Source organism: Nyctereutes procyonoides, unplaced genomic scaffold, assembly GCF_905146905.1.
Source record: "Nyctereutes procyonoides isolate TBG_1078 unplaced genomic scaffold, NYPRO_anot_genome, whole genome shotgun sequence".
Taxonomy (NCBI): Eukaryota; Metazoa; Chordata; class Mammalia; order Carnivora; family Canidae; genus Nyctereutes; species Nyctereutes procyonoides.
The window spans coordinates 656,557-682,611 of NW_026575118.1; the positions used below are offsets into that span (position 1 = coordinate 656,557).

At 39.8% G+C, this 26,055-nt stretch overlaps 1 protein-coding gene across 2 annotated transcripts in view; it reads right to left on the reverse strand.

Moving 5' to 3' along the window:
* Positions 1 to 5,422: 5,422 nt before the first annotated feature.
* Positions 5,423 to 26,055, reverse strand: part of PANK1 (pantothenate kinase 1) — a 58,487-nt gene continuing 37,854 nt past the window's right edge. For both annotated transcript variants that reach the window (XM_055334433.1, XM_055334434.1), the window contains exons 3-7: positions 19,341 to 19,594; positions 14,111 to 14,287; positions 13,487 to 13,610; positions 10,164 to 10,289; positions 5,423 to 6,938 (exon numbers count right to left, since the gene is read on the reverse strand). In XM_055334433.1, coding sequence (XP_055190408.1) covers positions 6,879 to 6,938; positions 10,164 to 10,289; positions 13,487 to 13,610; positions 14,111 to 14,287; positions 19,341 to 19,594 — 741 coding nt within the window. In that variant the 3' untranslated portion in view covers positions 5,423 to 6,878. The remainder of the gene's footprint in view (positions 6,939 to 10,163; positions 10,290 to 13,486; positions 13,611 to 14,110; positions 14,288 to 19,340; positions 19,595 to 26,055) is intronic.

The window sequence follows — 26,055 nt, forward strand, 5'->3', positions numbered from 1 at the left end:
TTCAAATTCCTCTTATGTCCTTGTTTTTAACTCTCCATTTTCTTTGAGTTTCCCTAATAAGTTCTTCTTAAATAGAATCTGCACCTTACAGGTCTCTTTCGGGTGCAATCCACTGTTATTATATTAAAGCTGTGTTGACATAGTGGGAGGACAGGGGGAGGGGAGACTTCCATAATTTCAAGATGAAATCTCAGCCTTTCAGAGGGCCTGTGTCCCTGGGCTGTGGTCTCCAGTGTTTTTCAGCATTCCTGTTTTTCCCATTTTCTCCTCCAGCAGCCTCTCCCCCTTTCAGCCTTAGTTGAGACGGAACACAACTGGAGGCAGAAGTTAGGTAATTTCCTTTCCCCCTGGGGTAAGATAAGTCTCTGATAAAATCCTGTCCCCTGGAAAGCAGCCCTTTTTCATGGAGAGCACTATAGATAAATTTCAGAATGATACTTTGTCCTCCTGCCAGAGACATAGGAGAATTTTTCTCAGCTCTTCACCATGATAACTGGGTGGGGTTCCTGGAGGTAGGACTCATGGAAGTGTGGGGACCCTCCCTAAGACCACGGGTCCCCAGGAATGTCTCACTCTTATGTAAGTCCACACTTAGCTTCCACCAGTTTGTCAAAATTGCCGTTTAAGTGTTCCTACCACTTTATGGGTGGTAGGTAAATCGATTCAGCTGTGATTTTCAGTATTCCTTGTCTTTTCAAATTTTAGGGTGGCAGTTTGTTCTATGACCTCAATTCTCTGATAGGTCTGAGAAAAGTCATTGATTTTCAGTTTGTTTAGCCTTTTTTCTGATAAGGTTGAGGGTGATGGATTGGTTGAAATCAGAAATTGAAAAGTTTCTAAAAACTTCTAGAAAAGAGGGAGGAAATAGTTACATCTGAAGATCAGGAGCCAGGCTGACATCAGGCTTTCTTACAGCAACACTGGAAGCTTGGCAATAATAGTGCTATGCCTTCAGAATTCTGAAGAAAAAGATCTAACCTAAAATTCTATACTTTGCCAAACTATCAATTGAGAATGAGCATAGCATAAAAATATTTTTAGAAGATTTTAGACATAAAGCTACTCAAACTTTTCCCCTCATCACCCTACCCTTATCTGGGAAGCTGCTTTGTTCAGAATAGTGAAATAAAACAAGAAAAGCCCAGCAGCCAATGTTGAAAAATGAATTCCTGATAAAAATATACCCAGGCATTGGTTGGAATGCTGAGCATACCCCTCTCTCCCCAAATCTTCCAACCAACCAAAACAGTCCCTGTGGCTATGAGTCTTAGCTACAACCTTGGTGGTCTGACATATCCAAGTACCCTTTCCCTGCCCTTGGCTTTGCCTTTAAGCACCGAGAAAGTATCATGTGTCATTAATAAAGTGTAAAGAGAAAGAGGGAGGAAAAACAAAAAAGAAAAGAAAACATGGGGGCAGCCTGGGTGGCTCACGGTTTAGCGCTGTCTTAGCCTAGAGACCCGGGATTGAGTCTGGCGTCGGGCTCCCTGCATGGAACCTGCTTCTCCCTTGGCCTGTGTCTCTGCGTCTCACTCTCTCTCTCTCTCTCTCTCTCTCTCTCTCTCACTCTCAATGTGTCTCTCATGAATAAATAAATAAATAAAATCTTTAAAAAAGAACAGAAAACATGGGTACTGCTATTTTTTCTTAGTCTTCTGGAACTATTTAACTTTTTAGATTATCTGCATATAAAATGCACTGAATTTTTAAAAATAATACTTAAATTTAAGAAGATGAATTCTAACTGCAGACTGGTTAAGAACTGTTTGGTGACAACACTAACTCAAATCACCTCCATTAATTCTAGTTTGGAATGCTTAGTGTTTACCTAATAGAGTGAGCATAAGAAGAGGCAAAGACTTTTCATACAAATTTTCTTTTATTTTTGTATCGCAAGTGATGAATACTTATAAACTAACCTTTTAAAATTGACCATAAAAGGCACTACATAAATGGTTACACTGTGGCATCACCAATATAACATCTTTTGGAAAATGAAACAAATAATTGAGGTCACTGGGGAAATAGGTGGTCCGGGCTTGGTTAAAAAAAAAAAAAATCCAGTGTCAATATCATAAATAGATTCAAAAAGTGCCGTGTGCCAGACTTGGTGTGCTCTGGAAACCATGAAATGACTCAGGCCACGACAAAGGCATTGACAATAAAGATTCAAGTGAACAGCTAAATAATATTGTTTCGTGAAATGAGTAAGTAGTACAAAAGGAGCATTACTAAGTTAATCTATTGTTTCATGTAACATACGATTTAAAATTCATACGGGAACTCAATTAAATATTCTAAGTAAAACAAAAAGAAACTGAATTAGCTCTTAAACTGTTCCCCCAAAATATCTTTTATTTCAATCGAGGAGGTAGTGATGAATGAAAGCAAGAAACACTTGAGGGTCATTCCTCAAAAGCTGAGGCCATGATTTCATATTTGTATATCATACCCAGTTTACTAAGGAAATTCTTTGCCTTCCTTTCCGCCACATCACCCTATTTCTTCCCTTCACAGCATTGATCACTAACTACCATTTTCCTGTTTATTTGTTGGTTCCTGTGCTTAAAGTTTACCTCCTTCATGAGAATGGAAGCCCGATGAAAAGAGGGATCTTTCTGTCTTACAACTGAATGTATCCCACAAGTTACCCAATCGATACCTCCCACATCATAGGCATTCAGTCAAAGTTAAATAGGTGAAAAGTGCATAATGAGCACCTGATAGATCCAGTAGAAAATGTGCATTAATTCAAGTTTCCTCCCAATTTCCTCACAGTCATCTTCTGATCACTGGGAGGAAAAGAGCCTTCTCTCCAAACAACTCTTGCAAGTAATAGAGTTAATGGTGATCACTGACATTGGAATCTTCCTAGTCACTAAATAGAATCATAGCACGGTTGTAGCTATTAGCAGCCTTGGTCCTGTGGGAAAATTCTCAAGAGCTTATTTAACCCTCTTAGTTACAGAGAAATGTAGTTTACTAAGCAGCTACTGCATAAGGTTGGACACAATAGAGGAACTAAAGCAAACATGATAATAAAAATGGTGTTATGTATCCAAAGCACAAGAACTGATTTATTCATTTACCTCAGTAGGACATTTTGCTATTACCACTTTACTTGAAATCCTTTGATGACTCTGCTCTGACTACAGAAAACACCAGAGTCTTTAGCTGGAATATGAGTCCTTCCATAATCTGGCTGGTTTCCCATCTCTGAGTACCTGGTTTCTCTTTCAATAACCAAGGCTCCAGTGGAAGCAAACAGCTTCTAATTCCCTGAATAACCTGACTAGTGTTTCTTCTCTCAATGCTTCTCCCACTCTGTTCTCTCTGCTTGGGAAGACCTCCCCACCTGCCCCACTCAGTAGTCTCTACTCATTGGTTAAGACTCAATGGAAACTTCTCGAGCCCTCTCCTCCAGAAGTGACCAGTTCCTCAGATGCAGCCTCCAGCCTTGGGTACAGACCTCATATTAGGCATGGTTCATGGCTATTCCCAAAACTGCATTTCCCACCACTCTTCCCATTGTTTACTCCACACACACTTGAATGCTTGCAATTCCTCAAAATCTTCATTCTCATTTGCCAGGAATAAACAATGTTTTCCCAGGTATTTACATGGTGTGTTCCCAACTTCATCTGACTCTGCTCACACATCTCCTCTCATAGAATTTGTCTTTGACCACTCTACCAAAGAATTTTCTTCCCTTCCACTCTCTAAATATAATTACCTCCTCTCTAGCTCTTTACTTTACCTCATTTTCTCCTTATAATACTGATCTAGCAATATCTACTTAGTGATTATCTGTTTTCCTTCTAGAATGTAAGCTCACTGAGGATGGGTCTTTTGTTCACTTCTGTAAATATTGGTGAACGAATGAGTGACATCTGTGACACTTTATAACATGAACTGGCTTGAGACTTGTCTCCCTTGCTGAACAGCAGGGGTTATAGCCAATTCCTCTTGGTTTCCTTATCTCCTTCCTGGCACAAGGTAACTTCTTATTCATTGTATGACCAGATGATGTCGAGCATAAATTACCTATAACAACAGTTCCCAGCAAAGGGACTCTGAACCGATATATACTACCTAACCTGAAGAATACAACCATTCTTCCACAATCCCTTTATCTACAACTCTTGAGACCAGATGTCTTTCAAAATTCAGGACTGTTCACTACTTACCACCCCTAGTAGGGGCTGGGGCAGTACCCAATAACGAAACCTCAACCCATTAGTAGCTCTGCAACAAAACATGTGAAGAATCCTATAGAGTGTGATAAATAATGCTCAAGTCAGCTTTTTCTGTCACGTGACTATCAAGATACATTTTAAGAGCTTGGAATTTTGGAACTGCGGACACAGGGCTATGAACATGTACTGGCATGGGAGATCTGTATCTCTGTGCTAAAATGGGTTCCCCACATTCTAGAGGATTAGATATCGCTGATTTCACACATTAGTTTAAGATGTATTTTTCTTTTCCCAGTACAGCTAGCATTTACTATTTGTCAGCCTTTGTGCTAAGCTCTTTAAATATGGAGGGGAAAACTGTTTGCCCCATTCTATAAATGAGGAAGCTGGAGTTTATAGAGAGGGTTAGTGGCTAGCCCACACAGCTAGATATTGGCAGAGCTAGATCCACACTGAAGCTGTCTCACAATCAAAAGCCATGCTCTGGACTATCTACCATCTTGAATTCAAGATAAAAATTCTTTAACGTTGTCAAGTTTCTTCTTAATGTTGAGCCAAAGGAAAATTCCTATGATTCAAGTGAATGTAAAAATCCACAGACTACAAGTTTCTCATTATAAAAAAAGGCTGGCTATATGTAGCCAACATTTACTGAAATTTGCATAGTGGAAGAATTGATTTCCTCAGCTAACCCAATGTCTTACACATCTGCAATGAAAGATCAAGTGATTCCAGATAATTAAAAAGTTATGTATTTACATTAACTTGTCCTGATTCCTTTTGCAGAACCATAATCCCAGGTCTACTATTCCCTGATAGAGGAGAGTAGGATTGAATAGAAGGGAACAGTCAAAAAAGGCACTAATGTAGAGAATATGTACATTTTTACATTTATCTTTTTCAAGAACATCTTAGTTGCTTGAATTTTTTTAAGCCAGGTGGAAGTTGATCAAAAGTACTTGTGATGGCCAACTTTTGAAAAATTTTTCTTATTAGCAAATATAGGAATGGTATTTTGGCAATGAGTCAGTTGTATAACAACAATAAAGCTATTTTAAGAATCTCTGCATAGAGCTTGGGCTTCATTTGAAGACACCCTTATGTGAAAGCCTCAAATTATGAAATGTAGGGTAGCAAAAATACAACACACATTCATTATATGGCACAAAAGCAGATACTATGGACATGAAGATTAAGAAATGAAAATAACATATACACTAAAAACATCACAACAGAAACAGGCTTTATTTCAACCAGACAAGTGAATACTTCAATTAACAAGTTCTTCAAGACTTGAAGATAATGGCAATTAAAGATGGTGCTCAGGAGGCAGAAAAGGAAAGATTCATCATGGAGGAACTGCACTGCCTTCAAAAATCCCTTTCAACAATATGCTCAATTTGAAAGATTAATCAGTTCTAAATCATTAGACTTCATGCGTTTCAATATTTGTACAAGACTCTCATTTGAAAGTTACCCATTGGTTCCAATGACATCTTTCAAAAAAGAAAAAAAAATGTATAGATAGATCAGTATCATGATTTTTTTTTTTAAATATTAGAAGCTGGGATTGAAATACAGTTTTCAGTCTGAAATATTTCAAATGAAAAAATGTTATTACTTAAGATGCCTTGTTACAAAGCTCCTATGTACATATGTGTACAAAACAAATAGGTATTATTACCTGACACCTCAACCCATGACTTCTCCCCCATCTCCCAATGGGAACAGTTAATCAACTGGGAGACTTTACCTGGGAAGTTCCAGAGTCCTGCATAAGGATTTCCTGCCACTCATAGGCTGGGCATGAATCAAGGACATGTCATTAGAGAACATTTCAGTTTAATATAACCTAACATAAAATAAATCCAACAAAACATTGCGTATGCATAAGGTTTAAGACAAAATTGCCTATCATTTTCAACTTTTGCCTGACTCATTAAATTCATCAACACTTTCAGAGTTTTCTCATCAGGGGTACTTTCGAGAGCTTTTGATCTCCTGCTTCACTTCGCATTGAGTTGGTCAGCACCTTGATTGATACAATTAGGTTAAGGAAAGGTATTGGGGAGGGGAGGGAGTCACTTAAGGACAGAAATGGGGAAGGACTCTCTTTCTCCATAAGACATTCCAACAGGAAAAAAAAAAAAAAGACGAGAAAAGGTATATAAACAAACAAACAAAATCGTGTTCACAGTAAAACACGCCAGATTTGTAGTTTCATTTGAAACCAACAGCAAATCATGAAACGTCATGAAGAATATAAGTAAAGGTAGAATCTCCTAGAGTAATTACTAAATGAAGTTAAAATTACCACACTGATCAGTAAACCCCAGAAGAAAAATAAACAGCACTTACATTTCGGGTCCTTCTTAAACATCATACAACTTTTCAAGGTTAATGCATAAAATCCATACATAGGTTTGGCCTCGCTGCACAAAAATTTTTTTTTTTTTTTAAAAATACAGTATACAGAAAAAACTCTTGTATTCCCCATTTTGAATCATCAGCTCAAAACCCAAGAGTAAAAGATCGGCTAGAAGGTATTTTAAATTATTTACAAATCCAGCAGGTTCATCTGCCATAATGGCTTGGCTTCCGTCCCACAGCGGCATCTACCTCCCCTGACAGCAGTCCTCGGTTCCCTGTTCCCACAGAAGGCTCTTCCGCCGCCTGGCACCACTACTGGTCATCAGCCATCTTGAACAGCTCCAGCAGTGCTCCAACGGCTCCGAAATAACCCTGCGAAAAGCGAGGGGAAAACTTGTGCATGATGATCTCTAAATAGCCAAAGGCCTACTGTTTTTAACAATGCTAGGAATGCTGTCCCCTAATGTGATAGATAAGAAAAACTTAAAACCTGAACTCAGCCATGCACCGTAGAATAATAGTAATAATATTTATTGGATACACCTGTTTTTTTTATATGAACTAAATTAACTGCTGTATGTAAAGCGCTGAGGAAAATGTCTGGCACTTGGTGTGTACTACACGAGTGCTGGTATTGTTGGGATTGATCTTTGGCAAAATCCACACTATGACCCCCATTTCACTGATGAGAAATAGAAGGTAATGAAGGAAATTTCCCTTTCAGGGTCATACTCTTATGTCAGGGCTCAACCTCAAATCTGTATGTCTCCCAGGTATTTATCTCTAAGCTTCCCTCTGCAGATCTTGGAAAGGCATCTAAATCAGCCAGAGCTTCCCTTTGCTCATCTATAAAATAAAAGCCTGTTTTTGTGAAAGTGAAAGGAACTGAAAAATAAAAATGTTTAGGGAACTTGGTTTCCAAAAGGTCTGAGACTCCACTCCTGTTGCCTGATTCGACAGTCACCCACACAAATGGGTGGCAGCGTGCCAGGACAGGCACTCCATGTAGGACCTCTGCTTCTGCTGCTACCAGCTAACATTTATTGAGGTTTCATTATATGCTAGAAATTGTTTCTGAACACTTTACATTAATTCATTCATTTCATCTTCATAAAAAATTTATGAGGCAAATATTATTATCCCCCCATGTTACAGTGGCTAAAACAGATGGAGAGGTAAAGTCATTGTCTAAAGACTCCTAGTCAGTTAAGAGGCTGTGTCTTAACAGCTTGGCTGACGACTTCTCAATCCTGTTCGTTGAATGAATGAGACCAGTGAGTGAGGACTCCTGTGGCAGGACAGGAAAACCGCCACACGTGTGCCTCCCACAATTTTCTCTCCACAATATCCCCCAGGAAGACCTGCTTAAGCCAGAGGGAATCTAGGAATGCAGAACCTTTTCTGAGAGATATTTACAAGGGGCTATAAAAACACTCACTTTCATTGGCAATGAAGACCGAGTTATGATACGTGCATAGCAAAGCCAAGCCACAGTCCAAGGGGCCTTAGGATTGTACAAATAAATTCAGGTAACTAAGCTTTCACCTGCAGAAGTGAGTTTCCCCAAAATGTTGGATCTCACTCCCTACTTTACTGCTAACTAACTATCCATGTGACCGTGTAGATGGCTTTTAATTCCTGATGGCTTCTAGGGTTTGTTTTTTGCTTTAGTTGAAGAGAATCTGGACTTAGGGTTGCCAGATAAAATATAGATAAATGCCAGATAAAATAACCATGTCCTGTATTTTTAATCACTAAATATGGCAATTCTAGTTGAACTGGAAAAGCAGTTTTCTTTTTCATTTTAATTGCTTTTTTATAGCTTAGGTGCTTTTCCCCTCTTCAAACAAAATCTTACGTGGAAACGATAAATAAGCAGATAAAAATGGAGGGGCTCTGGCTGGGGAGAGAAAGTGAAAAATCAGGGACTCAAGTCCCTCAACCCCCCAAAAGTTCTATCACTCCATGCTTTAAGCCTACTTAAAAACAAACAAACAAACAAACAAAAAACAACAGGCTTTTTATCACTGGGCCTTAACTATTTAGCATTTGAGTTCCTATTGTTTTATCTGCTTTAAGAAAACAAAATATGGGCTTAGAAAACTCTAAATAACTTAGAAATGCATCAGCAGCTTTTCAGATAAATAATTTGAAGATAAGAAAATGCCACAGTAGTTATTCATTACAAGTCTGTGATATTAATTCTCTCAAAGTTTATTCTGCTACAATCCACATCAGGGATTAGGTACCCCCATGATAAATAAATAGTTGCTCTCTACAGTACTGATTTTATTTTTTAAAATTTATTTATTTATTTATTTTATTTATTTATTTATTTGATAGAGAAAGCCAGCACAAGCAGGGGGAGAGGCCAAAGGAGAGAGAGATGCATGTTCCCTGCGGAGTAGGGAGCCTGATATTGGGCTTGATCCCAGGACTCTAGGATCATGATCCAAGCCAAAGGCAGATGCCCAACCAGCTGAGCCACTCAGGCACCCCTATAGTACTGATTTTAAAGAAGGTGGCAGAAGAGGTAGGGAAAAGAGGGGAAGGTCCTCCACTCTTAGAAACCTGATTTATAGGATTGTAGAAACTCGATAGAAGGGACTCTCTCAATTAACTAATGTTCTCCATACCCTTTGCAGACAGGCTGCTAATGCCTAGGGACACCACCTTCTCTGGGCCACCAGGCTACCCTGAGCAGGCCCAGCACTTCTGTTCTCACCAGTGGAGTTGTCTGCTTGCCAAGAGTCAACTGTGTTTATCCTCAGATTTGTTTATGACAGTTTTATTGTTGATGTTATAATCTAAGTTAATTATATATCACCTAAACCAATAAAAAGAGTACAAAATAAATTGGTCACTTCTTTGAAAATCCAGTTAAGTTCTTGAAAAAGGTTGGAGAAGATGGTCACAAACCATTACTCTCTACTTGGGTGGATACTGCACATGAAAGGTTGAGAGAAAAATCTAGAAGGATTATGCCACCAACGTGCTTCATAGGTATCTTTAATCTCTTGATCCATTTTCAAGAAATAAATCACAAATCAAAGAAGGCATATAATACTTGTGGATCATGAAAAAAAGGATAACAGTGAATTCCAATCAGCAGAACCCATGGTCAAAAATAGCCTTTGGTGCTACATCAAAGTAATTGGTGAGATATTTTTAAATGATTACTCATTTTAGCTGATTTTTAAAAAAGATTTTATTTATTTATTCATGAGAGAGAGAGAGAGAGAGAAAGAGGCACAGAGACACAGAGAGAGAAGCAGGCTCCATGAAGGAAGTCTGATGTGGGACTCGATTCCGGGTCTCCAGGATCACGCCCTGGGCCAAAGGCGGCGCTAAACCGCTGAGCCACCCAGCCTGCCTTGATTTTTTTTTTTTTTTTAAACTAACCAGCTGCTGGTCCTGATTGTTGGAGAAGCAAGCTTCAATTTTATATAGTTCTTCTTTATCCTTTGTATAAATGGAAAGTTTAAATGCCAACTCTTTCTACTTGACCAATTTTAAAACTGAAAGACTCACTCAAAAGTTAGGTGACGCCAAATACACTCCATGCAGGGCAACTAATTCCATGCAGACTTGACCTACCTCATGTTCCAAAAACAGAGCTTTTAGCTGTCCTTTGGACCAAAAATCCATTGCATATGCTAGCAGCTTCATGGAGACCATATTGATTCTGAGAAAATTCCCAACAAACACAACTCTGTCAATATTCTGGAAAAAAATTAAAGAACAATTAAATAATGGTATAACTGTACTCCCAGGACCTTGCAGAGTCAACTTGTTTTTTAATTGAAATTGTTTCAGCATTTCCAAAATGAAGCCAAATAAACTTCATAGCGCATACCACAAGAACAAGAGGGTGAGATTCTGGTTGGACCAGGCAGAGACTTATGTTGGCCTTATTTGCAGGTATTATGTCAGACTGACTTAGGTCTGATATGAAATTCAGCTACAAACACACATATATAAAATTGTAACTTGAGTTCAAGTTCAGCTAAATTTGCCTTTGCATTCTTTCAATTACCCCAAACTTCCAACTATAAATTATTATAAGCAACTCATAAATGAAATGGCCATGGTATGGGTTTTTCATCTAACAAGCTTGCTCAGTTTGCTCTATGCCAAAAAGCAGGAATACAAAAATAAATGGTTCCCAGTCTCTATCCTTAGGGTATGTTTGGTCAACATGTGTGTGGGTTGAAATGTAACAGAAACTTTGTTTATATTTTTGTTGACATGGATTTGCATTCTGCACACACACTAAACACTGAGCTCAGCCTGTCTGCCATGCAGGGGCTGCTCCACCCACCCACTCACAGAGCCTGTTGCTAGGGCCACTTATGTCAAAGGGAAGAACTTCCTAGAAGCTGGCATCCTTTTCTGTCCAGTTGATCCAGACTCATCGGGGTCTAGGAACATGGCCTCTCAATTATCTCAAGTTTTGACAATGTTAAGTCGATGAGTCCATTAACTACTGTGAATATTTTCCATGGGTGGAGGGGCAGGAGGTGGTTTTAATAAGTGCCTAGACTGAGATGTAACAAGAAACAGTCAAGAGTAAGTAACTCAGATTAGAGAAGGATTTATCTAAATTTTGGAGTTCCATCTTTTCCCCTAAAACAAGGGAGTCCAATGTAGGGCTTGCTCAGAACCCCACTCCTGCATTACTCTGGTAATGAGCCAGAAGGAATAGAATGGCAATAAAAGCTGATGGACATTCTTTATGTCAAATAAATTCCAGGTGGGTCAAAGATACGACTGTGCAAAGAAAAAAAGACTAGAGGAAACCACAGAACTTTAAAAAAAAAAAATGTTGAGTCCAGTTAAAGGCTATTAGGAGGTTCTTCATAGTATCCTGCTCCTGTATGTATGTTTACCAATTTTCATAATAAAAGGATGATATACAACCAAAGCAAGACATAAAATAGTATGTAGAGGGTGAATTGCATGAGATGTAAAATTGGTGTTTTATTTAAGCAACAATGTGATACAGAGTTTGCTGCCCTTGGAAGGATAGGTTTCTGCTGTAGCGCAGACAATAGAGAGTAAGACCCCCAAAGTGAAAAACAACGGCTACTTCAAGTCAGGCTAACATTGTGGGAAAGGCACAAACGGTTGCCCACCTCCCTGGACACCCTTCTGTTGTCTTTGTAACTCTGTGTTTGTATTTTCTACTCAAAAATGTGAATAAAAAGTTCAATGTTGATGAAGAAGCATTTTACAGGGTTCCAATAATCACAATTTAAGTATCTATCTATCTATCTATCTATCTATCTATCTATCCATCTATCTAATCTTAGAGTCAGTGCATGTGGTGCCCCTGTATGAAATAGCTGAATTCAAGGACTCTCCACTCAGTGAGGGTGGTGCGGGCAGCACCAGCTGATGCTTGATCCCCAGAAACACCACTGCCACCTCCTGCTGTGCCCACTGGGAGCCTCGCCCAATGCGATCGCTGATTCCTCTCACTGGCCTTACTTTCAAACTGCCACTTTTGCTATCCTCCAGCAAAAACGGTATTGAAAGCAAAATGAAAAGTGACAAAATCTGTTGCCCTTCCCCTAGAGTGAATGTGATCATTGTAAAAAGACCTGCGGGCTCGCTCAAGGTCTGTGGAAAGCAGGGGAAAGGGTGGGGCAGGGATGTCACATCTAACTGACCTTTGAGAGTGCAGGAGGACAGCCCAAGACACACATACCAGTCAGGCCTTGTTTGGCTACTTGGAAAAACTCCCTTTAAAGGTTAATGTAAAAATAAATAAATAAATAAGCCCTCTGTTAAAATGAGTCCCGTGACCGAAGTGGACTTTGAAAGGCACGTGTCTGAGATACAGTCTTTCTTTGCATTTCAGCCTTGTATCTGAACTCCATTTCAGACAAGGCTGGAAAAAAGTGACCCCGAGCCATAGACTGGTGACACCTTCTACTCAATGTAAAGGAGTATGTTTCTCTGTAACCCCAGGGCTCAAAGACAGGGCTGGTACTGCCCATCATCAAGATTGCCTCCTGCCCTGTTTAAAACCCCAGGCTCAACTAGGAGGGGACAGGAGGCAGTTTCTGCAGTACCTGTAATACTCTATTTCTTGATCTGAGTGGTGCCTATACAGGTGTGTGTGTGTGTGTGTGTGTGTGTGTGTGTGTGTGTGAAAATCCAAGCTGTACACCCAGGATTTGATGATCTTCTATGTGTATTTCTATTAAAATCATATTTTTAAAAGCTCTATTACCGATGCAACTATGATTCTTTAACACTTCTATTACCTGTTGCATGTCCCAACCTCTTTCTTGTCTAACACAACTCAGTGAAAGCTATTGTACTTTACATGTCTTGTATTACGGAAAAGGGTTCTAGTTTCCCAACGGAATTTTGCAGTTTCAAAACATGTTCCCAAAGCTTTGTTACCAGCTCCACCCCACTCTTGTGCCTGGGGCTCTGGTTGGCCTCAGCTGCAGCAAGCTCTCTATGCTTTGATAGCCCTGTACAATGCTGCTTGAACTCCATGCCACAAGGCAACACTGTAAAGAAGCTGAAAGCAGAGAGAATATCAAATACTGCAAGTAGAACGTTTTACCTGCAATTATTTGCAAGGACGTGCAAAGCTTTTCCTCACACTTCAGTAGGTGGGTGGTTAATAATCATGGTCAGAGAGGCTATGGCATCAGTTGTGCTTTTACCTGGTCTCCATGGTTGGATGGTGTATCATTTGTTATCCAGTGCCTACTTAAAAATAAGATGCATATTCCTCTCCATTCCCCAAAACACAACCCTCATGGTCTACAAGATGTGTGTGACTAGGACAAAGGGCAGGCTTCCCAAAGGATCTATACTTTTGTAAGGGTCAACAGTTTTGCACTGTTAGAGACGATGTGCATGAATGACACGAGGCTTCCTCTGGGTTAAGGCCTTACCTCATTCAACGCACACATCCGTGCAATGGAGCCAATGTTGTTGGTGATGGTGACCAGTGTGGCTCGGGCGAGGTCTTCCTTGCTGATGGAATCTCGCTTTTCCTTACTCATCATGTTGCCAAAGCTATGTTGGAAATATTAGTGAGAATGTTCAAAATCATCCTCAGGCAGGCCCCAAGCTTCCACCAAAGTACTGTGGAAAGCTTTATGAATAACTCTGTTCAAACTTAAATGACCTGATTTGGCTACTATGGTTTACAAGCAGACAGGATTACAGTATGAATGGTTGGCTGCCCCCTTTTTTAAAGTAGGGTCAACGTAGTATGGCTATTAATGGGAAAGAAAACTTTTTAATGCTCTCTAGATATATTGACAAGAATGGAACAGGGGAAACTGCTGCAGTTTTCCAGAACCTTCTTTCAAAGTTGCCCTATTTTAAGCACAAGCATCAAAGGCTAAACATCTCAGTGCTTCATAAAGGGTGGGAGATCAAGTCTGAGCTCCAGTAACCAGAGATACTTGCACCAGGCTGGTGGGTTGACATCTTAAAAGTACTAAATGAATGGCCAGGGTGGAGAGGTTGCCTTGTTTACACACTACTGCTCCTAGCTACTTCGTCTCTACCTTGATGCTACAGCGGATCCTTGAAGGCCAAATCGTTCATAGTCTCCTCCGTAAATGTCCTTCACCAGCTTATCAACATTGGTGCTGTCGCCTTTAGCTGCCATTTCCAGAGCTTCTTCAAAGGTCTCACAACCAGTCAGCAAGCAACATAGGCCTAGGAATGTTCCACCTCCAAGACTGAAGGAACAATAAGGTTTATTTTTAAATTTTACTTTATTATATGCCCATCCAAGTCCCCAACTACATCAAGATCACTAATATGGGTTAATAAAAAGAGGGAAGAAAAACAAAAGGGCACTTGAATTAAAGTGTAGGGTGCAATAATCTTAGGGTAGATTAGATTTTTAAAAAGGGCAGAGGCTAAAAAGAAACATCAAGGAAAACTTGTCCCTGAATTTAAGAACAAAACCAGAGAAAGACTCTCACTGATTTCCGTTGTGAGACCTTCAGCTAGCTGCTAACCTAAGTACCTCATTCAACCTTCTCACCTATAAAATGGGGCCAAATCGGGATCTCTCTTAATTGGGGGGGGGGGGGTCTGAAAGCAGCAAATAACCAGAAAAATGGCTGCTATGAAAAAAACAACAACAAAAGAATGTAGCTGAATACAAATACTTGGGAAAAGAAATCATGTGTATGTGAAGTTCAGAAGTGCAGAGCCAGACTGACCCTAGGGCTGTTAGGAGCAGCCAGCCCAGGAGCCGGATCTTTTACCTCAACCTCGATTCTCTAGCAGACATTATCTCAAAAAATTTCTAAAAGGAAGCCACTGATTGCTCACATATGGGCTTTCTTCTGGTAGATTATGGGAAAGAGGGTTAATATTTTACCAACTACCCAATGATCAAAAGTATTAACAAAGGTCATAAAAAAGTTCCAAGGCTCAACTATGTTTTAAAAGCTTTCAGTCATTTTGGGGAAAATTCCTCTAAAATCATCTTTCAGACAAAATTAGAAACTAATTATGGTAGTTGGGAATGAATTTGTGTATTAATACCACGGTTATGTGACAGAGCAAAAAGGAGACTGAGAGTAGAGCTATCCCGAGTGACCTCCTGACAGGAAAGGGAGCACTGGCGTGGCCTTCGCTCTGTTTACCCGGAGCAGAGGCAGGAGAGCAAATGAAGAGCCAATGCACACATTAGTTTGTTCTCAAGCTCCAAGAGCTGAGAACATGCGTGTTGGACCGGGAATCCCATGCGTGTTGGGGTACTGGCTTTCAGTTCTAAGAGGAAATTCAAGTTGAGATTAAAGTTATTTTAAATTTAAATTTGAAGAAAGAATCTTTAGGGGAAATTATATTTACTGTCAATAACTGTTAACAAGAAGGTGCCAGACTGTAGACAGGCACACGGTTCTTCAAATTATATCTAAAGTGAAACTGTATGTAACATTTCTTAAGTAGTGATTGTTACAAAAATACTTGACTGAAATGATAGCCCCTCCTGGAAAATTCGGTAGCTAAGCACCACCGGTAGCAGCTACCCAACCCGGAGGTGTGGTACCAGATCAAGAGCTCCACAGACGTCACCACCTTGACAACTCAGTCACAGTAGAGAATTTGATTTCCTCTACTAAAGCTTATCATCACTTACATGTAACAGCATGTGTCATATTATCAGTTTCGGCCTGCCCTACAGAGCTCATGTATTTTAATAGGAACAATTTTTGGTTTGTGTGCCATCTGGGTTTGTCTCTGTAGATTTTCAAGGCTTCTCTCACACCTCTAGCTGCTTTCATCTACACTAATAACATCTCTTTGAACATCAGATATTCATATTAATCAAGGCATTCAACAATCTCCTCCAAACATAGGCAGCGGAAGACATTGGCTGACTTAGAAAGAAGGCAATTCATCAGCTGATGTGTTGGTATGAGTGAGGACGGACAAGTGCTTTGTGTGACTGGAAGATGACCGATGACTCCAGACAAAGCATGGGAGCTGCGTGGGGAAAGCAAGCATGCATTTGCACAGCTGGCACACTGCAGATAGGAGGAAAGAATGCACAATCGCAAAAGAGCACTTTATTCATATCCTCAACCTGCTAACCGTTGTTAAACCAATGTGGTTCTCTCACTCATAATCAGATACATCTGTTTGTTTCAGCAGACACAGTAAGACCCTCAGCATATCGGAGACAAAAGCATATGGCTTAGAGACAGCTGTTGAATAGCATCATTATTTTTTGAAAGACCCAACAACCTTGTAGTGAGGGATTTTAGGGAAAAGTAGAAGAAACCTTCAATTACTGAGTGCTTGTGCTCTTAAAATAGATTCCAAAACAATGAGACGAGCTGTACTACTTCTTTCACCAAAGTTTCAAAATTCTTTACATTCCTCTTTTAATAATCTGCACATTGCAACAGTGTTGGCTGTAAAGTCCTCTTTTTTCTCTGGCTGCTACAATAAAATTAGAGTACTGTCAATAGAAAAAAAGTGTTGCTCCTTAATCTAAAATGCAATAAAATCACACATAACACGAAACAAACCATTTAAAACCAGATGTCTAAAAGAAAACTGATCTTCTGGAATGACGTGGCTTCCTAGAAATAAAAATGTTCAAGGAGAGAATAGGGCATAATATAATAACAAAAACCCTGGAGTTACACCTGTCAGCTCACAATAGCAGTAATAAACGTAAAGCTGAAGCTATTTGCTCGGATCAGTGATTCCCAAAGTGTGTTCCACACACTGATGTTCGCTGTTCACCGTAATGGTTTGTATTAGTGGTTTTGTAACTTAGATCAAAAGAAGCCTTTGGCAGAACAACTCTGGTTGGACAGGGAGAAGCTGCAGCCCACAGAGTGGATGTTTCCTTCCCTTCCCCTGCCTGTGGCAGCTCCAGAAAGAGCTTTCTATTTACCTTCAGTCTGCTATAGCACTTACTAGTGCTATAATAGCCAAAATTACTAGTGCTATAATAGCCAAAATTACTAGTTGAAAAGCACTTGCAGGGTAACTTAGACATCCAGACAGGATTTGTTGAGGATTGCAAAACATTGATCATTAATGGGCATTTACCAAATAGCTGGAATTTATGAGCGTGATTACACATGTAATAGAAGCCAAACACCACAGTGAGTTCATTAGCTGCTGTTAAAGATGATCCAGTTTCATGGAACTTCCAAGTTTGAGAAAATACAAAATGTGATGTGATTCATGATTTCGCTAAGTGTTAATCAATGAAATGATAAATACCTCTCATTGAGGATAGTGTTTAGCTTGTTGTTACCTTGGGACTAGCTCTATCAATTCAATGACTCCTTCTGGGATAAAGTCTGGAGTTACTTCAAAATTGTACTCTAATGAGATCGCCATCTAAGGTAAAACTAGCTTGGTTGAAATATTCATTTATCTTTGATGCTCCTGACAGTCCCTGTGAAGCCCTGGGACAGTTGTGATTTTTCTGTTTGCAAGAAAGCTTAGTTCTGTATGCTCAGCGAGAAAAGGTATACCTAAGGGTAATTAACATCCTATATTCTGGGGATCCCTGGGTGGCTCAGCAGTTTAGTGCCTGCCTTTGGTCCAGGGTGTGATCCTGGGGACCCTGGATCAAGTCCCACATTGGGCTTCCTGCATGGAGCCTGCTTCTCCCTCCGCTGTGCCTCTGCCCCTCTCTCTCTCTGTCTCTCATGAATAAATAAATAAAATCTTAAAAAAAAAATCCTATATTCTGAACATAAGCAGGATTTAGTGAGGGTGTGTGTACGTGCACTTGCGCACCAGGGTTTCTCAATAGAAGTACTATATTGACATCTGAGGCTCAATACTTTTTTTTTGTTTTTTGTTGTTATCTGTGCATTGCAGATATTTAGCAGTACCCCTGACCTCTAGCTACTAAATGCCAGCAGCACCCACCTCCAATAGGGACAGCCAAAAAATGTGTCCAGGCATTGCCAAAATTCCCCCCGGGGCGGGGGGGGGGGGGCGGGCAGGGAGGCTAAATCTTCCCTTCCCGGGTGGTGAGTCACTGAGGCAGACCCATTACAGGTCATGGATATACAGTAGCAAAACTGTGCTGCTTCTCCTAATGGATGAGGGAGGAGTGCAGCAGACTTTCAGGGCTGGAAATGTCCACAGACACTATCTAAGAAATGACCCCCTTTGTGGTACAAACAAGGACGTGGAGGCCTAGAGGAGGAGTTACATGATATCTTCATCTTTAAAAACCAGTGGTTTAAAAAAACAAAACAAAACAAAACAAAAACCAGTGGTTTCTGGGACGCCTGGGTGGCTCAGCAGTTGAGCATCTGCCTTTGGATTGGGGCGTGATCCTGGGGTCCTGGGACAGAGTTCCACAGCAGGCTCCCCTCTGGGAGCCTGCATCTCCCTCTGCCTATGTCTCTGCCTCTCTCTGTGTGTCTCTCATGAATAAATAAAATCTTAAAAAAAAAAAAGGAAAAAAAAATGAATGGTTTCAACATCACGTCCCAAAGCACATTCCACATGGCACTAGTTCCTTAAGTCACTCCTCTAAAAACGGGTTCTGTGGTCTCGTAAGTGGGAGAAACACTTCATACCATATCCTTCACTTGTAAGTAAGAAAAACTTTTAAAAATTACATTTACACTAGGACGTCTCAAAAATTTCTGACCCTGGATCCTCTTCCCATGTTCGATCGCTACTAACAGGAAGCTGAGCGCCTCTGCCCTTAGGGCGTGCATGCGCTAACAACCAGGTACTCTGCCCCTCTTGCCACCTGTCTGTGGCACTCCGAAATTCCTTAAGAGGCATGCCAACTATTCCAGTTTTCAGATGGAACATTTAACTGAGGGTAAAAAACCTTTTTTTTTGTGGTAAACCCAGTTTGGTTTACTGGTTGAAATGACAGATGATTTCAAGCAATTCATCCTGTGCTAGGCACCAAGGAAATTCTAAAAGAAGGCTTCTTCTGAAGCCCTCTCTGACCATCCGAGGCATCCTTTCTTCTGGATCCTACTTTCTTACGGTCCCTGCCATTCATCTGGCACTTAACACATACTGCTTTTTGGGTTTGGTGGGTGTGGCCTTCTTCCCTCAACCTGACCAGTTTTCAGCAGGCTAAGGATTATGTTTTATGAACCTTCACATAAATTATCCTCTTGCTATGTTAACATATGCAATAAGTCCTTTTTAAGCTCTTTCTTTTAAAAGTGTGTTCAACACAAATAATCTTTTTATAAACTGGTCTTCAAGATAGAGGCCTGGGTTTAAGTACAGAAAGGTTCTCCTAGCAGAAACCATGTTTACCTGGTCCCTGTAACTCTTTTATAGTTGTCCTTGGAGTATACTGCTAGAATGCTGACACCTGAGCCCATGTTCACCAGCAACATAGGGTATGGGTTATCAAGGCAGTAAGGCTTTTTTTGACACAATTCAGGATTTGTGGGATTTTCAAAATAGTAACATTCCGGCTTGCCGTTGAAGCCGACGGAGTCAACATAAAGCAGGCCCTGAATCAGACAGTCCAGTTCATCCAGTTTATGGAGCTGCAGGTCAGCAATCTGAAAGAGAACAAAACCTCGTGAGAGAGGCTATGACTACCTTAGGGGCTTTTAGCTGTACTGAAAATATGTCATTAACAGTAAAAGCATGGAAACGTCTTTAAAACTCCAAGTTGTGAAACCTTGTTAATAATTAGCCACTCAAAAAAATAAATAATAATTAGCCACTCAGGGACGCCTGGGTGGCTCAGCAGTTGAGCCTTTGCCTGGCTCAGGGCGTGATCCCGGAATCCCGGAGTCCCGGGATTGAGTCCCACATCAGACTCCCTGCATGGAGCCTGCTTATCCCTCTGCCTGGGTCTCTGCCTCTGTGTGTGTGTGTGTGTGTGTGTGTGTGTGTGTGTGTGTGTGTGTGTTTCTCATGAAGAAATAAATAAAATCTTAAAAAAAAATAATTAGCCACTCTGCCAGAAAAGTAACCTTTGCTGGATATCATGTCTGCTCACAGTGGGAACTAAAGAACAGAAATGGCCTGGTTCCTGGTAAAGTATCCAGGAGCACATATAATGAGTTGAACTGGTGGGCCCTAAGAGGTATGGCCATGTCCTAATTTTTAGAACCTGTGAATGTTACCTGATTTTGAAAAAGGGTCTTCACAGATGTGATTAAGTTAAGGATCCTGGGATGAAGAGAACATCGTGGATTATCTGTGTAGACCCTAAATCCACTGACAAGCTTCCTTATGAAACACAGGAAAGATCTGATGGACAGAGGTGAAGGACATATGAAGACGAAGGCAGAGATTGGAGTACTCCACGACAGGCCAAGGGATGCCAACAGCCACCAGAAGCTGGAAGAGGCAAGGAATGGAACCTGCCTGAGAGCCTTGAAAGGAGGTGTGGTCCTGTCAATACCTCGATTTTGTTCTCTAGAACTATGACTGAATACATTCCTATCGTTCTAAGCTACTGCGTTTGTGGTTATTCGTTAGGGCAGCCACAGGAAACCAATACAGCATATACTAAGTCCAGGGCTCTCCTGTAGGGGGAGGAGAACGAGAATGTTCTGAAAGCAGAAACCCACACTTCCCACACACGAGGTCCTGAGCAAGGCCTGGTGAGCCTGGATCCTGGAGACAATTCCTTTTGAGCCTACACAACCCAACAGTCCTCTTCCCAAGCCTGGGCTTTGTAGGTAGATAGACCCAGCTTTGAATTCTAGCTCTAACACTTAACTGAGGTTTGTGGGGCAAGTTTAACTTGAGAAGCCTCAGTTGCCTCTCTGTAAAATGGGGATAATGCTCACTGTACAGTGTGGTTGTAAAGATTTCATGATAATAATATATGTACAAAGAGCTCAAAAAATGTTGGCTCTTTTATGAATAGTGGGGGTGGCCCAAAGTTCTTTTCATGATCCCATGAGAAAAACTCCCATTCTCCCAGGTATAGGGGGAAAAAAAAGTAGATGAGGATGAATTGGCTGTGAGATAGATGTAGAGGAGATAGAGTGGCCACTTTGCATCCTCAAAAGTTTAATTCTTGGTCTCCAAGAATAATATTATTGCCAGTCTACATGCTTGGGTTGACGATCATTTCTCATAGACAAAAAATAATAATAATATTAATCTATAATCACCAACATGACACTAAAGCAACAAAGGAAGACAATTTATAAGGACTATCTTAAATTAAAAAAAATCTTTAAGAAGGGCAGCCCCAGTGGCCCAGCGGTTTGGCGCCACCTTCGGCCCAGGGTGTGATCCTGGACCTCAACCCAGGATTGAGTCCCATGTCAGGCTCCCTGCATGGAGCCTACTTCTCTCCCTCTCCCTCTGCCTGTGTCTCTGCGTCTCTCTCTCTCTCTCTCTCTCTCTCTCTCTCTCTCTCTCTCTCTGTCATGAATAAATAAATAAAATCTTTAAAAAAATCTTTAAGAAAATAATACCTAATATTTATTGTTTATTACACTCCAAGAACATGTAGTATATCATTTAATTCTCAAAAAATTCTCTAAGTAGGTGTTTTATCCACTTTATGGTTAAGGCTCTCAGAGCTTCAACAACTTTCCCTGAGTGATATAACTAGCAAATAGCTCCCAGGGACTCACTGTTCTCTTGTCTTCATAATGTGTAGTGCTTCTGGGATCTGGAAACGACCTAAACAAGTACTACCCTAGGATACTTTGCCAAAGAGGCATCATCTTCATTACAAAAGTTAATAGCTGGAAGAACACTTCTGACTTCGTATCACTCATCTGAATGTCCCATTCAACTAACTCCACAAAATCTACATCTAATGAACAGAATTAGTTTGAATAGAATACCAGCATGATGGTATAAGTTTTCTTGATACAAAAAAACAACCATTCTGGTTTGTTTGTTTGTTTGTTTTAATTTAGAGATCTCACTGACTTTATTCAATGACTCATGAATTGGGCAGCATACCATCTAGCAAGTAGAAAGGAAATCCCTAGAAACAATCACCGTAAATGACACCTGCTGATAAAGTAAATCTATCTTATAAATGATTCCAAACTTTTCATTTTTTACTGAGTGAATATTTTGGGCGAGATCCAAGTAATTACACATGTCTTAAGGGGGTAATACTTTAGGTATAAAACTATCTGGAGACCTGAAAGGCTGTAGTGAGACACAGTTGTGTAAATGCCATCTTTGTCCTCCGTTCTTCAGCCCTAATTAACCTCTTCCACTTACAGCACTAATTAGAACCTGGCTAGTTTTCTGGTTCATCAGGTGCCCCTGAGCACGATGCTCAAAGGCCTGTCCCATAAAAATCACTTAATAAATATTTGTTAAGTGGGACAGGGAAAGTTGTCACTTCTTGGATCAAGCCAAACTGAAAAGTAGCAATTTCATCAGATAGTTGTGGGACCATAGGTTAACCTGCTTAAAAATTAATCAGAGGCCCATCAACAATATTGACAGCCAGGCCCAGAGACAACATCACAAACATAAGACAGAGACACAGTGTGTCTACCTAGACATCCTGAACCTATGCTGTGGAAAAAGAAAAAAAAACCTATCAAGGCAAATAAACTAAGCACATACAACTTTGATCTGAAAGGAAACAACACTTATCTTTCTCATCAAACTCAGCTTCAAATAAAGTGCCAGCAGCAAACAAACATCTGTGCTGTACATTTTACTGCAGGATGGATATTTCTGAAGCCTGGTCATGCATTCCCAAACTGGGAAAGAGAAATATTTGTCACTTCCACTGAGACCTTAGAGACCTCCCTCAAAAGTCATCACCATACAGAGAAAAGCCCAGGCTCCCAAGTGTAAGCAAAGAGTCAGATCATTACTTGGATATTCAAACAGGCCATCTGAAATTCAGAACAGGATGGGCATTACTCCTCACAGGTTGTAGTTTGTAAATACAACAGAACTGACTTTGTGGAACATTCAGCACATTCAAATCCTAGCTATGAAAAACCCTCTTTCTCTGGGCTTAGTGTTCTTTCTATCAAGGGTAAGAAATGCAAATGCCTACAGGAGACAGTAAGGAAACCCCTGGAAACCTCAAAAGGCAAGAAGAAAAAAGTGAAAGTGAGAACTTTGTTCATGGAAAGTCACTTTAATGGATATGGACAATAATAAATAAATGTACAATCTCTAAAAAAAAATGAAAAAGAAAACATAAGAGTGAAGCCCTTAGCTAGAATGATGGGGATAGTAGTGTACAGGGGATTGTTGTGCATACACATATTTACAATTTCACCTGCAGCTCATTGTTGCCATGTCAAAATGGAGGATCAGCGTAATTAATTAGCTGACACTAATTTATGGTTTTTTTTTTTTTTAAATATAGCAGGCCAACCAAACATATCTGTGGGCTGATTCTGACTTCCATCCTGTTAATTTTATAGATATTCTAATGCTAATTTCTATGATGGGCCTTTTTTAAAAATTTCATTCCCCTTAGCTACTTTTTAAAATTTAAATTCAATTAGCCAACATATAGTACATCATTAGTTTCAGAAGTAGTGTTCAATAATTTATCAGTTGTGTAAATACCCGGTGCTCATCACATCACGTGCCCTCCCTAAAGTCCCTCACCCAATTACCCCATCCCCTCACCCACTGACCCTCCAGCAACTCTCAGTTTGTTTCCTATGGTGAAGAGTCTCTCATGATGGATCTTAAATGATGACAGATCTGAAATATCAGATTCAGCAAACATGCAGATGAAGCTATAGCTAATGTGAACATAACCTTGTAACCAAGGTGTGCTTGTAAATGTTTAACAACCAGCTCTCTGGGAGCTAAAGCCCTGGTTTTGAGTATTTACCAATTTCTGTGGTATAATCGCCCCATGATGGCTCCACTCCTAGAAATTCTGACTGTATTTCTAACAATATCCCAGGTTATGTTGATGCTGCTGGTCCCCCGACCACACAGTATTAGGAGTTGAAGAACTGGGATTAGTCCATGACCCAGGTACAGTGAGAAGAGGCATTTGATAAGGTCACATACTGTCCCTAATAGCACTTGTCCTTGCTAATTCACAGGGCTAGCTTCAAAAATCAAATGAGATACCTATGTGAAAATGTTTTGAAGATTTTAAAGAACTATATACATGGATTCTAATTATGTGAGAAGTAAAATAATTCGAGTCTTATCTCAAGATAAAATGCACTAATCTGCTAATCAAAACATTATTTCCACATTGAAGATTCTAATTTATAGAGGGAGCTCAGTGATTCCTGTATGCTAATACTGGGAAAAATATGGATCCCAAACACAAAGCATGCTCAGAATACGTTGTAAAAGGTTGTCTGTATGTTCTTCAGCTCAGTCTGTCAAAAATAACTAAATAAAGAGTTAAATAAATAAATGTGGTAAAAAAAAAAATCCCAAGAGATTCCATAGCTACTCCTATGGGGGTATTCTAAGGACCTGTCCCAAACCAGTTATATTACTTCTCTGTAGTTGAGAAATAAGTCACCAAATTGTATTTCAGAAATGAATAAAATACATATTAGTATGATTCCTTATACTTCCCAAGGTGCTTTTGAGGACACTAGCTCCCTAAATCAAACCGGAAGTGGCAGAAAAGGTTATCTTACTAAGCCAAGAATGATTCACATATAAAATAGTTGATTCTGAATTACAAATTTTACTCAGGGCTCTTTTTTCTTCCCAAAGGAGACATAGGAGACCTGAGAGAGATGAATTTCTAACATGTTCTGTGAGTAAGAAATATGACAAAGCCTCAAAGATGGCTTCTTCCTCCCTGCACCCAATGATAAAGAGGCCAAGATGAGTGGTCAAGTATCAAGCCAGACCCAAGTGGAGAAATGACATGGTCTACCAAAAATTATGCTGCTACAATGACATGAATCAGTCCCTGGATTAATAATAGGAACCAAGCTAATAAAAGTCCTTGAATGGTCCATTTAGATTTAGAGATTCACATATCCACAATTGTCCTCCCTCTTCCTGAGATTTTTTTCCCAGTATTCTTAACTTTTTTAGATTGTTTCCTTAGAGATTTCTGGTTCAAGTTAAAAGGCCAATTCTTCAGCTCTCACACCCTGAGAAAATATAATAAAGCAACCAGAATATCCTTTTCTGTTCCCTAAATATCATTCAACCAATAAGATTATTGCTATTCCCCGTTTGTTAGGGGATATGTCTTTTTTGAAAAGTAAGACATAAAAGTAAGAAAAGTAAGACAGTAAGAGTCACTTCTAACTTCTAGTTAAAGTTAGTCTTACACTGAACAAAACTCCTAAGGAAAAGTATCTATTATAATGAAGATTTAGCTGGACAAAAAGGATGGGTTTTTTTTCCCCCATATGTTCTCTATTATTGGAATATTTTGCATTTTAAAGAACTCTTACTGAAGTTAGGAAGTGTAGTTGTGGGTGAAAATATTAGATTTGGTACATAAGATACTCTAGTGTATTCTTCAAAATAAAACTCACAGAATAGAGACAGGGGATAGCTAAGTCTTCCCCTTAAGGATCATTTTCTTCAATGGTGGGATTCCTCATTGGCTTTTCAGTTTTAGGCCATTTATAGTTAGATTACGTTTTTCTTTGGTGTTCCACTTTGGTGTATCATTAATTCAGAAAGCTAAATTTTGCCAGTCAGAAGTTTATTTGTGACAGTGATCCTAAAACATTAAAAGAAGCAGAAAGGAAACAAGGAAGGAAGAGAGGGAAGGAAAAAAGAAATGCCGTTTTGTTTGGTTGAAAGTCTTCTACACAGGGGTCTAACCTAATGCTTGTCTCGTGGTTTATAGCTCTCTCTTGTACATTTGAAATTGGATGAAGACTAGTTGACATTGTCTGAGGATTTAAGTATATTTACTATACATAAAAAGGACATAGTCATTAGATGTAATAATTGCTAATGATTCAGGGTCTGTTGAATGTCTTTTAGTTAGTTCTAATTACTCAGGTTTTTAAAACACTTCTGTAAAGCCATCTTATACCAAAAAGTGATTTTATAGCAATGACAGGACTTTATTATTATATATATGCGCATTGCTTTA